At 55.7% G+C, this 14,959-nt stretch overlaps 7 protein-coding genes across 7 annotated transcripts; 4 read left to right on the top strand and 3 right to left on the bottom strand.

Moving 5' to 3' along the window:
* Positions 1-38: 38 nt before the first annotated feature.
* MVES1_001543 (uncharacterized protein) lies at positions 39-2,217 on the top strand (the record flags this gene model as incomplete). The annotated part of the gene is made up of 4 exons (XM_056206387.1): positions 39-1,646; positions 1,676-1,942; positions 1,968-2,173; positions 2,196-2,217. The coding sequence occupies 4 exons, from the start codon at positions 39-41 to the stop codon at positions 2,215-2,217; spliced, it is 2,103 nt and encodes a 700-aa protein (XP_056062362.1).
* Positions 2,218-2,384: 167 nt separating this feature from the next.
* Positions 2,385-3,152, bottom strand: MVES1_001542 (cardiolipin synthase (CMP-forming); the record flags this gene model as incomplete). The annotated part of the gene is made up of 1 exon (XM_056206386.1): positions 2,385-3,152. One exon carries the CDS (start codon positions 3,150-3,152, stop codon positions 2,385-2,387), a length of 768 nt encoding a protein of 255 aa, XP_056062361.1.
* Positions 3,153-3,208: 56 nt separating this feature from the next.
* Positions 3,209-4,975, top strand: GCD1 (Translation initiation factor eIF-2B subunit gamma; the record flags this gene model as incomplete). Its single annotated transcript, XM_056206385.1, has 1 exon — positions 3,209-4,975. One exon carries the CDS (start codon positions 3,209-3,211, stop codon positions 4,973-4,975), a length of 1,767 nt encoding a protein of 588 aa, XP_056062360.1.
* A 44-nt stretch (positions 4,976-5,019) lies between these two features.
* On the bottom strand, positions 5,020-7,698 carry NMD2 (mRNA decay protein; the record flags this gene model as incomplete). Its single annotated transcript, XM_056206384.1, has 1 exon — positions 5,020-7,698. The coding sequence occupies one exon, from the start codon at positions 7,696-7,698 to the stop codon at positions 5,020-5,022; it is 2,679 nt and encodes an 892-aa protein (XP_056062359.1).
* A 714-nt stretch (positions 7,699-8,412) lies between these two features.
* PBP2_1 (PAB1 binding protein) lies at positions 8,413-9,615 on the top strand (the record flags this gene model as incomplete). The annotated part of the gene is made up of 1 exon (XM_056206383.1): positions 8,413-9,615. The coding sequence occupies one exon, from the start codon at positions 8,413-8,415 to the stop codon at positions 9,613-9,615; it is 1,203 nt and encodes a 400-aa protein (XP_056062358.1).
* Positions 9,616-10,483: 868 nt separating this feature from the next.
* On the bottom strand, positions 10,484-12,151 carry MVES1_001538 (uncharacterized protein; the record flags this gene model as incomplete). Its single annotated transcript, XM_056206382.1, has 1 exon — positions 10,484-12,151. One exon carries the CDS (start codon positions 12,149-12,151, stop codon positions 10,484-10,486), a length of 1,668 nt encoding a protein of 555 aa, XP_056062357.1.
* A 715-nt stretch (positions 12,152-12,866) lies between these two features.
* MVES1_001537 (uncharacterized protein) lies at positions 12,867-14,720 on the top strand (the record flags this gene model as incomplete). Its single annotated transcript, XM_056206381.1, has 1 exon — positions 12,867-14,720. One exon carries the CDS (start codon positions 12,867-12,869, stop codon positions 14,718-14,720), a length of 1,854 nt encoding a protein of 617 aa, XP_056062356.1.
* Positions 14,721-14,959: the final 239 nt, after the last annotated feature.

Below are 14,959 nucleotides of genomic sequence, written 5' to 3'. Positions count from 1 at the left end.
TGCGGAGCGTGCCGCTTGTGCGCGCCTTGCACCAAAGCATGGTGCGCCACGACGACAAGCCCGTGGCAAAGCCGAGCGCGTTCCGCGAGTTTACGGGCGCGTTCCGCGAGATGTTCTCGCGCGGCAAAAGCGATGGCAACTACCCGCCGCTGGAGCGAATCTATGCACTGATGATGCCCGAGAAGCGCAACATGTTGGTGGCGCTTGTGCTGCTGCTCATTGCCTCGGGCGTCACGCTCAGTGTCCCGTTTACGATCGGCAAGGTGGTCGACTTTTTTTCCACGCCAGATGTGTCGCTGCCGCTTGGTCTGACGCTCCCGACCGTGGCCGCGCTGCTTTTGCTTGTTTTCGCGTTTGGCGCCATGGCGCGTGCAGGGTCGAACATCCTGCTTGAGTTGAGCGGCGTGCGTGTGATCCAGAGGATGCGCGACCGCACCTTTGCAAGTGCCATCCGCCAGGACGTCGCGTACGCGGACAAGGGGGGAGGAGACACGGTCAGCCGCATCAATATGGACTGCAACATTGTCGGCGACGCCATCACGACCGACCTCGCCGACGGCGTGCGCTCTGCCGTCACCGTCTGTGCCGCCGGCAGCGCCATGTTCTTCATCAGCACCAAGCTCACGATGGTTATGATGTGCGTCATCCCTCCGGCTGCGCTCGGCGCCGCGCTCTACGGGCGCTTTTTGCGCAATCTCACACACCGCACCCAGGACGCCGTCGGCCACATGACGCGCTTCACCGAAGAGCGCCTGAATCCTCCTGCCTTCCGCACCATTACCGCATACAATGCCCAGCGCTCCGAGTGCAAGCAGTTTGACCGGCATGTCGAGGACATTGTGCGCCTCCAGACGAAGGAAGCGTACGCGGGCGGCATCTTTCACTCGGGCCTCGGGTTCGTCGGGAACTGTGCCATTGTCACGCTGCTCACCTACGGCGGCCACCTCGTCAGTCTCGGCCAGCTTACTGTGGGCGATCTCACTTCGCTGCTCATGTACACTGCGTACCTTGGCGGCGGCGTGATGCTCATGACCTCCTTCTTTACCTCGCTCATGAAAGGCGTCGGCGCGGGCGCGCGTGTCTTTCAGCTCTTGGACCGCACGCCCGCCATCAAGCTGGGCGCGGGACGCGCGCTGGACGTGGCCAAGGTCGACCGCCGCGGCGCGCACATTCACTTTGACAACGTGCGCTTCAGCTATCCTTCGCGCCCCACGTCGCCCATCCTCAACGGCGTCACGCTCGACATCAAGCCAGGCAGCAGCGTGGCTTTGGTCGGGAGCTCGGGTGCCGGGAAGTCCTCTGTCCACGCCCTCCTGCTCCGCTTTTACGAGCCGGACAGCGGCACGGTCGAGCTCGACGGCGCCGACGTGCGCGAATTCACGCCGGAATCGCTGCGCTCCGTCATGGGCGTCGTGCCCCAGGAACCCATCCTGTTCGAAGGCACCATTGCGGACAATATCGCGTACGGCTTCCCCAGCGCCACGCGCGCACAGGTCGAAAACGCAGCGACCGCGGCGCACTGCACCGAGTTCATCCGGATGATGCCCAACGGATTCGATACACGCATCGGCCCCCGCGAGCTCAGCGGCGGGCAGCGCCAGCGAATTGCCATTGCCCGCGCGCTTATTCGCGAGCCGAGTGTCCTCGTACGTCTTTTGCCCAACGCTCACCACAGCTCCTGGACGAGGCCACGTCTGCCCTCGACTCTGCCTCGGAACTCCTGGTGAATCAGGCAGTGACCGACATCATCGAGGAGGGCCGCGTGACCGTGTGGATCATCGCTCACCGCCTCAGTACCATCCGCGCGGCCGGGCACATTATGCTCCTCAACGACGGCCAGATTGCAGAGTCGGGCACGTTCGAGCAGCTCGACCGCCCCGGCACGCAGTTCCGCGCGCTGATGGCCACCCAGCTCACTTCCGTCACCGACGCGCCCCCGGAGGTGCGTGCATAACGGCTCACACCAGCGTCCTTTCGCCGACCGCACGCCCGGCGCGCGCCGCGGATTGCACACCGCACGCCGCGCCGCGCCGCATAAACACGTGCCAAGCCCTGTGTGGAGCGTCCAGACGCTTGTGCAGCGCGCTTTGGCCAAGCACCAGCTGCGCCTCGACGATGCGTTGCTGCACCGTCTGCACGAGCTCGCCGCCCTGCCGCAGCCCGAGAAGGAAACGTGTGCTGTACTCCGCGAGGAGCTTGCGCCGCTCATCGCCATGATCGATAGCGTATGCCTGCACGCGGATGGCACGCACGACACGCCTTTGCACGCCATGCCTGCACCCGTGCCGCCTCCCGCCGAGGACCAGGGCACTGCGCCGCTCCCGCGCACAAGACTCCTCGACGCTGCCAAAGGCCGCACGCGCGGCGCGTTTTTTACAGAGTGACTATGTTCTGTGGAGATAGCGCACGGCGCGCCGGCTGCATGCATAGTCGACGCCCGTCCATAGCGTCGTGCCCGCCACGACCCACGAGAGCGCTTGGCGCGTGCGCTGCATATACACATTGTTTTGCCATTCGTCCGGAAGCACGGGGTAGAGCGTGAGGAGCCCCACAAGCAAGAGCTGTAGAAACGTGTTGGCTTTGCTGAGCTGCGTAGGCGTGACGTGCACCGAGGGGAGATGAGGATCACAGTAGCGCGTCCAGGTGCGCGGAGGAGGCAGGGAGCGGAAGCGCATGTAGAATGCAAGCGCTACGAGAAAAATGTCTCTCCCGAGAATAATCGCCGCGAGCGGCAATGCCATCTGGCCGCTCGCGCACAGAGAAACGACCATTGTGGCCATGAGCAGCTTGTCCGCCGCAGGGTCGGCGATGCTGCCAAAGGTTGTGTAGCTTTTGTAGCGCCGCGCAATGTAGCCGTCCAGCAGGTCGGTCGCGCCCGCAACGCCCAAAAGGCCAAGCGTCAGGTACGGCTCGCCGCACACCACCGACCATCCAATAAACGGGCACATGCAGATCCGCGAGACGGTCAGCATGTTGGGCACCGTCGCAAGCACTTCTTTGCGCGTGGGCCGCACGTTGGGGGGGCGCGGCGCATCTTGGCGCCAAATTGCGGTGCGGGACAGTGCGCGCGCAAGCAGCGGCACACGCACACGCACGCCCGCCCGCATGCCTTGCGTGCGCAGAGCACACCCTCCGGCGAGCACGGCGAACATGGCTAAGAAACAGCACCACGTGCCTGTTTGTGTGCGCCTGCACGCTTTCCTCCACCATGGTGCCGACGCAAGCGCCGCATCATGCACGGTTTCAGCCGGTGATTTTCAGCGATGCCGGTACGACATTATACCCATTGTGCGAGACGCGCTCCGAGCCGCTGCCCAAGGCGCTCGTTCCCGTGCTCAACAGGCCCATGATCGCTTTTCCGCTCCAGTGGCTCGTCTCTGCGGGCTTTCGCGCTTGCTTGCTTGTCGCGCCCATTGCCGAGCACTCGGCGCTTGCTGCTGCGCTGCGCACGCTGTCGCTGGTCGCGCCGAATGCAGACACCGAGTACTCCGCCAAGCCCAACGTTGCCGTCACAGCGCGCAATGTGGGGCCGACGCTCGTCGGCACCGAGTCCAGCTCGCCGAGCAAGCCCGTCATGCACGTCGAGCTCGTTCCTTTCGGGCCGAAGCCTGGCGAGAGCGTGCGCAGCCTCTGGCATCCAAACACCCCGCTCACGCGTGCGCGGTGGGGCACCGCGCAAATCTTGTACTGGCTCGCAGCCACACGCAAGCTCGAGCTCGACCCGTTGATCGTGCCGCTGGACCTCATCGCACCCGACACCCCTCTTTCGGCGCTCATTGCGACACATCTGAGCTCTATGCCCGATCCACCCACACTCAGCTGCCTCTTTTACGAGCGCGGTGCGGGCGAAGGCACGGGCAAAGACCGCGAGCGCGACGGGCCTGCGAATTTGTTTTCTGTGTATGCGCGCACTCCGCTGCGCGTCCAGGAAGGCACGCTGCCGAGCCCAGGTGCACGCCGCGACGTGATTTCTGTCCATGCTCCGCTCCTCGTCATGGACTCGGACGACGTCTTGGACAAGAACGCATCGGACTTGGAGCTGCGCATGAGTCTGTTGTGGAAGCATCCGCACGCACGTGTAAGCACAACCTTGCTCGACTCCCTCGTGTACATTGTGCGCCTAGCACCGCTTCTCCCGCTCCTCGAAAAACACCCGGAGCTGAACAATATCATCGAGCAGCTCGTTCCTTTTATGATTAAATGCAGCTGGCAAACGCGCCTCAGCAAAAAAGCCGCGTGGAATGTGCCGCTGGACGCTGCCGCGACGAATAGCATTCCCGATACTTCGCTCGAGCTGTCGAATACCAACGTGCCCCCGCCGTGGATGAGTATCACAGAGTCAGACGCTGCTTGGGCTCCGTACCACCCACGCTGCGAGCTCGTTATCCAGCGCCTGCGTCCTGGATTGCAGCGCTCTCTGCCGCCTGCCGCCGAACTGGAAAAGGTGCGCGCCGGGATGCCTGGCGAGGAATCGTTTATCGCACGCGCGAATACCGTGCCGACGTACTTGGAGTGCAATCGATACCTGCTGCGCCACGCGACCTCTCCGGAAGGCCTCGCCCACTTCTCGCTCCCCAGCGTTTCTGGCACTGGATCTCTACCATACGAGCCAAACAGGGACACCGACAGCTCCATCCATCCCCGCGCACAGCTCTCAGCAGACTGCATGGTCGGCGCAGGGGCGAAAATTGAAGAGCGCGCGACAATCAAACACTCGATCCTCGGGCGGAACTGCGCCGTGGGCAAAGGCGCGCGTATTATGCGCTCCGTTCTCATGGACGGTGTCCACGTCGGCGATAACGCTAAGCTCGAGAACTGTATTGTTGGCCACGAAGCCACGATAGGCGACCGCAGCCTGCTGCGCGAGACGGATGTCGGGCCGCAGTACGCTGTCGCGCGCGGCGCAGAGTCGAAAAACGAAAAGCTGGTCGTGTTTGACGGCGAGACGGACGAGGCAGATATTCAGATGCACTAGCAAACGTATGGGATAAAAGTACGGCGCATCGGTGCGCTGGTGTGCTATGTACGCGAAATGTACGCGTGGCTCGGAACGTGCACTTGAATGCTTCTTCCATTCCGCGAAAGAAGCGCGACTGGCTTGGTTGCACGCGCTAGGGTATCGGTCTGCTGAGAAGGCGCGTCGCGCTGGGCGTGGGGGGTCATGTGCATCACAGCCTGATTTTGAAGCTCCTTGGGCGGATCCTTGGCCCGAGAATCACGCGTTGCAAAATAGCGCTCGGCTCTCCCTCGCAGCGTTTCGGAGTGGTGTGTATTTAGCATGGTGCGCGCGCGCAGCGCCGCATTTTTATACATATGCTCGTCCCTCCCCATTCCTTTGAATATAGTACCCACCGACAGCGCTAGATCCTGCGCAACTTCTGCGGGTATCGGCTGCTTTTTTTGGCCAAGGTATGCAAAATATACAAGCATAACGTCGTCAAAGGCTTTGTGTGGTATCGTGACGGGCCTAAGTACGACAAGCAGCGCGTTCACAAGGCGTATGCGCATGTATTCTAGCGGGCCATCACCCTGCGTCTCGACACACAAGTACCACAGCATGTCAAGCATGGTGCTGTCGGCGACGATAGATGAGCGGTACAACTGCCCAAAGTACCGCACAAGCGCATACTTGCGCTGGTTTTCCGCATACGCATTCGTCTCCACGCATTGCTGGATCTGTTCAATGACATTGTCCACCACTTTATTCGCAAAAGCTTTGTTCCCCGCGAGAAAGCGCAGCACCTGGGCCAAGACGGCGTACACCTCTGTGTTGTACTCCCACGGCCGGGTAAACCGCTGCAGCAAATACTTGTGGTGTTCTTCACGTGCAAAATCTACACGCCGCAGCACCTCTACGACGGCGGAAACGTTCGCGGGGCGCATCTTGTGGGCAAAAAGAAAATGGAGAAGCTGCATTTCCTCCGATAAAGGCACTTGTTTTTCCTGTGTCTTTTCCTGCGGCAGGCAATCGTAGTACGCATTCTGTAGCATCGCATCGTCATGCATATCCAAATGCAAAGCATTCCGTTTTCGCTGCATTTGCTCCAGGTATCCCAGCATCCGCGCACTCAATGCACGGTTCAAGAGCAGAAACCTGCCACATCTTCCTAAAAACATCGCAAGCATCTCAATAGAGTGCGACTTGAACTGATCCAAAAGATTGCTCAGCAACTGGAAAATGGTCGCAATGGGCACGAGGTGGAATTGAGTGAGCTCAGCGTAGAAAAGCATGAGCTTGCGCCGCGCACTAACTTTGTGCTCGCCTTGTCCATTGGACAACAGGTGTCGAAAATCGCGCGCCAATGCTTCGAGCACTTGCACAAGGACAGAGGGCATGCAACATTGCAGTGTCGCGGTGAGTCGCGCATAAAAGGGATACAGGTTTTGGCGGTCGCATGGCACGTCCATAATGTGCTTGCAAAGCTTCGCACGTACGTTGTCCGTATTGTGCAGCGCAAATTGCCGCGCAAGGTGGTCCAGCATCATAACATTTTGCACAGACAAGAGCTTCTTGAAAAGCAAATCCACCCCGTCATCGCATTCCGCAACTCTTACGCTCAAAAGTTCGGTGTAGAACGCGCGCTCCGTCTCGTTGTCCCATGCGCTTTTGCCCGCCTCAATGTCCGCGTCGATTCTAGCCAACATTTGCGCGTGCTCACCTGCGGTGTCTGCTTCGAGGGAAATTTGCTTCAACGTCGGGCACCGCACTTGAATCATCTGCGCAAACGTCCGCAGCTCTTCGCACAGCGCATCGTATTCGTGTAAATCGCATTGCAATGCATTCTCTCGCTCCTCAAACACAGTCACAGCTCCGTATCGAGGAATGGCATTCCGGATTCGCTGCGCACACGCTTGCAGCGTTTGTTGCAGCGACTGCAGGTGCGCTACGAGGCGCGCAAAGTAGGACTCAAAGAGGAGACGGAACCGTACTTTTTGGGCTCCTGGGACAAGAGTGTCTTCTTCCCAGCACTCGACACTCTCACCTGCGTCGTGTAATGGCGCATATTTTACAAGGATCGACGCGTAAGACCGAAGCGCATACATGATGATCGGCAGGTATACAAAGGCAGGGTCGTTGTACATGAACGCAGCAAGCTGTTGGTACAGCCATGCTGTCGACTGTGTCAGACTTTCTTGGCAGTCCGCAGCGTCTGTTACACCAATGAGGCCGGTGAATGCCATTTCAGCTACAACGCGGATCAAGGAACGCTGCATGACAATCCGCGCCTCGTCTCCTTTCTTGCACTGCTCAGACGATTTTTGCTTTGCTGCATCCGGCACGACCGGCACAATGTAATTCTGCACTTGGACTGTGAGGGGCACGCGCAAATCGTCGCCATAGAGGCCGTAGAGCTCGCCGAGGATCTCTATCGCCGCCATGCGCTCCTTGAACAAAGTACATTTGCACAACATGTCCATTATTGCAGGAACGAGCTCGTCAATATACTTGTGCAGTCCGACACACTGTATTTCACCAAGAATCCAGTCTGCAGTATCGCAGAGGTTGCCTTGGCGCATGCGCCTCATCAGCATCGTGCTCCGTTTCAACGAAGGCGTTTCTACATGCTGGCGGGTTTCTGCACGCTGTACAGCAATGTTTCGAACGAGCCACGACTCGCGCCACGCCTCTCGCTTGCGTTCACGTGCCAAGCATTCTACAAACGCTTGGCGCAGCGAGTCCTCCGCGTCCGCTGACATTGCGCAGCGACGTAACGCACAGGCGCTCACAGACAAGCCTTTTATTTAGTCATCATATTTTCCTTACGCAGCGTGTCGCCATGCAGCGGCGTACATCACAATCTGATCTTGTGTGGCTAACGTAGCAGGCTGTCCTACATTCTATGGAGGGCGAAGATGCAGTGTATTGTACGATCCCATAGTGCATCAATGCATGCATGTGCTTTGACGTTGTCAGTGCTGCCTGGCGTGCAATGCCCACTCGACTCATACTTTCATTGGCCACAGATCCCTCCGCTGGCTTCTTCGCAAGTAGCTGTTTTTGTTCCTTGTGCGCGACGCTCCACCAGCCAACCGTCACGCGCCGTTTTTTATCGGCCTGCGGCGCTACCAATCGCGCATATGGCATGCATGTGTCGGCCGACACACGTGCTCATTCGCTTGTGTCTGAAAAAGCCTTCAGATGGTGCCTGTAGCGCCGTCTCCTTGCCAAGCTACCAAATCCCGTACTGAACACCCCCGGTCGTTGTTTGTAACGGATCGCGACCGCCCCGATTTTTCTCTTTTCTCCCCCCTACCCTTATTGGACCGAAGGTATGTCTATCACTTCGCATCACAACGCAGTGCATGCGTGCGGAACGGCCCATACTGACACGGTAGTTTTTGCAGCACGAGTGCTTCTTATTTGTTGACCCAATACACACCCCATTCCCTCATTAACTGTGACTTTTTAATATGAGCGCTTCAGCTGGAAGCGACCATGCAGCCGGCGCTGCTTGTGTGTCTGAATTGCATTCACCAGTCGGTCATGACAATGGCGAAACAAACTTGCCGACTGCGTTCAATGTGCCGTCCATGTCCCATGTAGATGCTACCGTGGCGCAGGCACTTGTTCAAGAAGCACACCGTGCACAAACCATGGCCGGGTTTCCGACAGATGCTGCGCTCAGCGCAGCAACAAATGCTCCGCAGCCTGTTGTGCCATTGCAGCCATCCTATACCCAGACTGTACCTGCACCTATTGTGCTGCGCGTGTTGATTATCACAAGTGACGCAAGTGTAATTATTGGGAAGCAAGGCCGTCATATCAATGAAATTCGCGAGCTCAGCAATGCGCGTCTCAATATCAGTGAAAGCGTTCCTATGAGCCCGGAACGCATACTTACCGTTTCCGGTCCACTTGATGCTGTAAGCAAAGTTTTTGGTTTAATAGTGCGCCGCATGACGGATGAACCGTATGATGAGCCGTCCGTCCCAGGCATGCGCATTGTGACAATCCGGCTCATAATTCCGAATTCACGCATGGGATCCATCATTGGTAAGCAAGGCAACAAGATCAAGGAGATTCAAGAGGCCAGCGGTGCTGCATTGAATGCAGGAGAGACGATGCTGCCGGGATCTACGGAACGCGTTTTGAGCATTACCGGAGTTGCCGACTCGATTCACATCGCCGTGTTCTATGTGGGCACCATTCTTTTGGAACATCCAGATCGCAACGCGAACAATTTGGCGTACCGCCCCTCGGCTGCACCCACAGCTCGCTCTATGAGTACCGCGCCATTTAACCCAACTACAGCTCCTATGAGCAGTGCACAGCCTGCAAGTGCATACCGCTATGGTGGCACGGCCAGTCCAAATCCACTGCCATCCACATTAGCGCCCGGCTCGCAGACGCAGCAGATCTTCATCCCTAATGATTTGGTTGGCTGCATTATTGGAAAAGGCGGACAGAAGATCAATGAAATTCGCCAATTGAGTGCCAGTCATATCAAGATCATGGATCGTGGCGCCGGCACAGCTGCGGGCGGGACCGGATCGGAGCGTTTGGTGACTATTACTGGGCCGCCTCCGAACATTCAAATGGCAGTCACTCTTTTATATCAGCGCCTTGAGCAGGAAAAGCTTCGCCTATCTCAAAATGCAAGTGGCGGAATTTAATGTCAACAATGGCATATTTCTTGTTGTTTTTCTTTGATCCCCATTAGTTTTGCATTGCAGCTATCCTCTGTAGCGATTCTTTATTGCACCATGACTAAATTTTAATACCCTGCTCTGGACGATATTATAATGTACGTCATGCTGAGTAAAGGTTCATAGCTAGAAATGGCGACGCACCACTTTTGCGTTCCCGTCCCTTACGCTAATCATGCCTGTGACGTAAGTTGCGGATAGCGACAGAAATTTAACAAGGACAGTTGCTCTGACGTGTTCAAACTTATCCTTGCAATCTTCCTGCCACCCGTGGGTGTGTTCTTGGAGGTTGGCTGTGGTACCCAATTTTGGCGTACGTATGCGTCTGTGCCCTGACATTGTCCAGTCAACGTCGTTCTCACGATCTTAGGTTACATTCCGGTACGTATCGCTGTATTGCCTTTTCTTACTCCAGGGTATCATCCATGCTGTATGTCTCCTATTTCTTTCTGCGCGAACTGGTGCTTACACTCTCGCCTTTTACTCTTTGTTTTTGGGGATGGTGGCGCAAATACTTACAGATGTACGTGTATGCTCGCGCATGATTTTGCGCGTTTGCATTTGCGAATGAGATACTGACATATGCTCCCCTGTGGAATTCTTTGTGCAGTTACGTGATGTATGTACAATTGTGGCGCACCGCTGACCGCAGCGTTGCATATTAGCGTGTAAACGACCGATTTCTGGGGATCGGGCAAATCTCATCAATGTCAATGCACCCATGGCAGGTCTCGGGAATATAGTGGTATACAGTAAAATACTTCGTTATTGCGGATAATGCATCTACGGTGCGCGATTTGGACAGGCTATTTAAATAAACGCAATTTTTGAGCTTTTACAAAGCCACAGGCTCATTCCGGCGTTCGCTGTACATGTCCATGTAAGCCTCAACAATGTTTGCAGCGGCACTTGCACCGCCAGCCTGCATGGCACGGAGTCGCCAAGACAAGGTTGCGTTGCGGAATACGTCATCTTTGTCTTCCAAAAGTCTCACCAGCTTCTCACACATATCCTCAGGGTCAAACATGGGCGATTTGTCTGCCCACAGACCGACGCCCGAGTGCTGGATATACGACGCAATGTCATGTGTATCGACCCACTGCGAGACACAAAATTGAGGCACACCGAAGTAGACCGCCTCATTATAAGAGTTGCCTCCGCCATGGTGCATGCAAACAGCGAGCGCAGGGTGCTCGAGGACTGTCTCGACACTTTGCAGCCATTCTTCGCGTCGAATATATAAAGGGAGCTGCGCTTCATCAGTCGATGGAAGAGGTTGCGAGTCGTACGGCAAATTTGGAATCTTCCACAAGACCAACACACTGGGGAACCTGTCGTGCAAAAGCTTCATGGCTTCGACTATGTTGTCGTGGTCTTTGCGCGTGTAATAAAAAATGCTCCCCATATTGATGTACAAGACACGTTTGTTGTCACAGTAAGCCTTGTCCAGCCATGCCTTGATGGGGTCTGCGGAATCTGTGAGGGAGTGCAACTGCAACATCTCCTTTTCCAAGGAGAGGTCCGCAACCGTCGGCGTCGACGCAACGGAGCTTGGCGAGAGAAACGGACTACACTTTGCAGAAACAGGGGTGTTGGTGCACATGCTGTTCTTGCGTACAGTGATGCTCTGTGTATCAGTTTTGCGGCTGTACGAAGGCCCAACAAAATATACGCTTTTGTCGTATGCAGAAGGGGGATAAAAGTCCATGTTCGCCACATTAAAGGAAATCGTAGCCACTTGCGCGGGAAGCATACCGGGTGTGGGCGTCATGACCGAGTCGCAAATAATGTCAAGCGGTTCAAGTCCCAGCACTTCGTGGCGAAACCGCCGACGCTCCTTAGGCCATGCATGAAAAAGTGCAAATTTGAGCCAGAGAACAGCAAAGTACAAGTTGGCCATGATAGTAAAGAGACCCGAAGCGTTGGTGCGCGCTCCACTCATCGGCATCGGTGTTTTCCAAATGCTAATATTACTGGCAACTGCGGACGCAGCTCCGGGGGATGTCGCAATAAACCGCCGCTTGCTGAGGCGCACACCGTCGACAGCAAAAGGACTGAAGTTGTCGGTGATGATCATGTCAGGGTTATGCTCTCCGATAAGATCACGGATTCTAAAAACAAGTGCGTTGTAGTCTTCTGAGCTTGGTGGAACCAGCTCCGTAAAGGCTTGGAGCCAGCCCCAAATCTCGCCGGGTTTCGATCTACCCACCCTGTGGAAGCGTTCGGGGTCTTTGAAAGCCTCACTCGTGTAATCGGCAAGGCTCTTACCGTCGCCTAAGCAGTAAAAAACAAGCGGCAGATTTGCCAATGTCTTTTCTGAAGGAGTGGGCTCTGCCTGTGGAACGATATCGAGCCGCGCTTGCATTTTTTGTATTTTTCCAAACGCGCTCGTGGCGGATAACAGCACAACCTGGTTTCCGCGGGCAACAAGCTCTTCTACCACCGGCAAAACCGGGTTGAGTTGACCAGTTGCAGGGTTGGAAATAATGAAAATCCTTTTCATGGTACACGTAGCAAATTCGGCGCTGTTGTCGTGCTTGTGAGGGGGCTTTTAAAACCCTTTTTCTACATACACACTATCACTCGGGTCCGACCTAGCACGCTACTTTATTGCATTGTACCTTAAAACGCAGTCTGCACACGCTTAATCTGTCATGATAACTCGCATATCACAGTCATCAGTTGCTTAGTGCGGGTCTTCGGATTGGCATTCACCCAATCATTTCACAAACGTTGCGCTTATCGCGGATGCAGGGACCAGAGTAGCAACTGTGCACGTCTCCTCTTTGTCACATAACAGAGTATTATTGGACACAGACAAGGATCAAAAGACTTTATTGACTTGTCTTAATGACTTATCAGCGAATCGTTTTATTGGAGGAACAGTCTGCTCAGTCATAAGCAGACACGTGACAAAATTACAGGCTGCCAGGGCAGTGCTATGGGCTTGGCAAGCGACATCAGATGATGTTCAATTGTTGAGCCGCTATTCGTCGAAAGATAATCCAAGGTGCAGGACGATGTAAAAATTCGCAAATTACTTTGCGCCAATTACATGTGCTGCATGCGCAAAAACCAATCCATGTTGCGTAGAAAGCGCTACAGGGCGTGCGCCATCTCGACGCGCGGTGAACGCCGCGAAAGCTATTTAGTCATGCCAGGCAGCCGAGTCTTTTTCTCTCTGCCCCGGTTGTTTCGTTCCCGTCACCTTCACAGCCATGGATTTTATGAACTCTTATCCGCTTTTGCTCACTGCTGGCAAAGTTGTGGCCGGGATTGTAGGCATCGCGGCCGCATTGGTGGCTTTGTTCCTGCTGAACCAGGTTTTCGGTGCCTTTTACCGCATGACGATTGGCGAGTGGTTCAACAACTGGAAGTTTATTCCCAAGGTAAAGACTAGCGATCCTCTTGCGTTTATTTTTGGCGATTTCCGCGCGATCAAGAGTGTTGCTCCTGGCGAACAGCACGTGGAGTGGATGAACAAGCTTGGTCCCGTGTACCGCTACCGTCACATGTTTTTTGTCCAGCGCGTGTTGCTCGCTGATCCCAAGGCGCTCGTACATGTGCTGAGCCCTGCGAAGGCTTACCAGTATCCTAAGCCGGAATACACTAGTGCTTTCTTGACTGCAGCGCTTGGCCAAGGCTTGGTATCGATTGAGGGCGAGGCACACCGCCGCCAGCGCAAGATTATTGCGCCTGCCTTTGCGCCGGGTGTTGTCAAGGACTTTTACCCTGTTATCCACAAGCATGCACACTTGCTTGTGAAAAAAATGCATCATGTTGCAGACCAGGAGATTGCTCGCCGTGCCGGCAAGATTCCGGAAGACACACAGATCACGGGTATGACTGAACCTGACCGCAAATTTCCTCTTAAAGACTCCAACTCGGCTATTATCGACACTCTCTTTTGGCTTTCCCGCTCCACGCTCGACATTATCGGTGAGGTCGGGTTTAGCGCAGACTTTGATTCGCTTGAGCGCGGCAAGGATCACCCTCTTGCTGCCGCGATGAACACTTTGATTGGCGCCATTCTTGACCTTGACCTCATGCAGGCTATCTTTTTGATTCTTGCCGAGAAGCCTGGTTTGCAGTGGCTACGCCACTTGCCCAGCAAGCGTAACGAGCAGCTGCAGTACTCTCAGCGAGTCGTGCGCGAGCACGCCAAAGCCATTGTGGATCGCATGCGTCAAGAGATTCTCGATGAGAACGCGCATATGGGCAAGGAAGGCTTTGATGACTCTGACGTTTTGAAGCCCAAGTCGCTGATTTCGCGCATGGTTCGTGCGAACATGGCCACGGGCCTGAAGCCATCTGAGCGCATGTCGAACGAAGAGCTCATGGGTCAGATGACGACACTGATTATTGCTGGCCACGAAACTACTGCTACTCAAAACACATGGGCGCTTTGGCTGCTGGCCATGCACCCCGAGGTTCAGGATCGCCTTCGCATGGAACTTCGGGACGCCGTTGCAAAGGAGAAGAGCGAGATGGATCTTCTGTCAGAGGAAGAACAGGCTATTTACGAGTACCAGCCTCTCCGCGACGTTGCCGCGCTTCCTCTCCTTGACAATGTCGTCAAGGAGACAGTGCGCATGCTTCCTTCTGTGCCCAGTACCGTGCGTGTGGCGATGAAGGACGACGTCGTTCCCTTGTCGCGTTCTTACAAGCGTGCTGATGGCAAAGGCACTTTTAACTCGATTGTGATCCCCAAGGGCCACGAACTTTTTATCCCGCTCAATGTCATTCAGATGTCCAAGGACATTTGGGGTGAAGATGCCGACAAGTTCAATCCGGACCGATGGGACAACCTGCCGTCTTCGGTTGCTGGCGCCAAGATGCCTCCGGGCCACACATTTGCTTTCCTCACTGGCCCTCGCTCGTGCGTCGGCAAGCAGCTGGCCGTGATGGAGACGCAGGTGATTCTTGCCCACCTCTTGCTCAACTTTAAGTTTGAGGTTGTTCCCGGCTGGGACTTGGTCCAACGCCAACAGGTTGTCCGCCGCGCGTTTGTGGACGGCCAGAAAGCAGAAGGTATCCGTATGCCGCTAATTGTCACGCCCCTGACGCCTTAAATGCTGGCTCATTTTTGGGAATCTGTGCGGACAGCTCTCATTGACCGCGTTTATTGGACTCATGTATTGGCTTTATAGTAGGTAACTCTTGATAACTTTATCCTTGGTGGGATATCAAATAACATAGCACGTTTGAACACATCTATCTACCTCTAGCCCGACTTGAACCCACCGGTGGAGCCAAAGCCGCCAGCACCACGTGCTGTCTCGTCGAGGGACTGGGGTAAGCTTCACCGCGG

This window comes from Malassezia vespertilionis, chromosome 3 (assembly GCF_029542925.1).
Source record: "Malassezia vespertilionis chromosome 3, complete sequence".
Classification (NCBI taxonomy): Eukaryota; Fungi; Basidiomycota; class Malasseziomycetes; order Malasseziales; family Malasseziaceae; genus Malassezia; species Malassezia vespertilionis.
The sequence above is the reverse complement of the archived record's forward strand: the minus strand, read 5'-3'. Positions and strand labels throughout refer to the sequence as shown.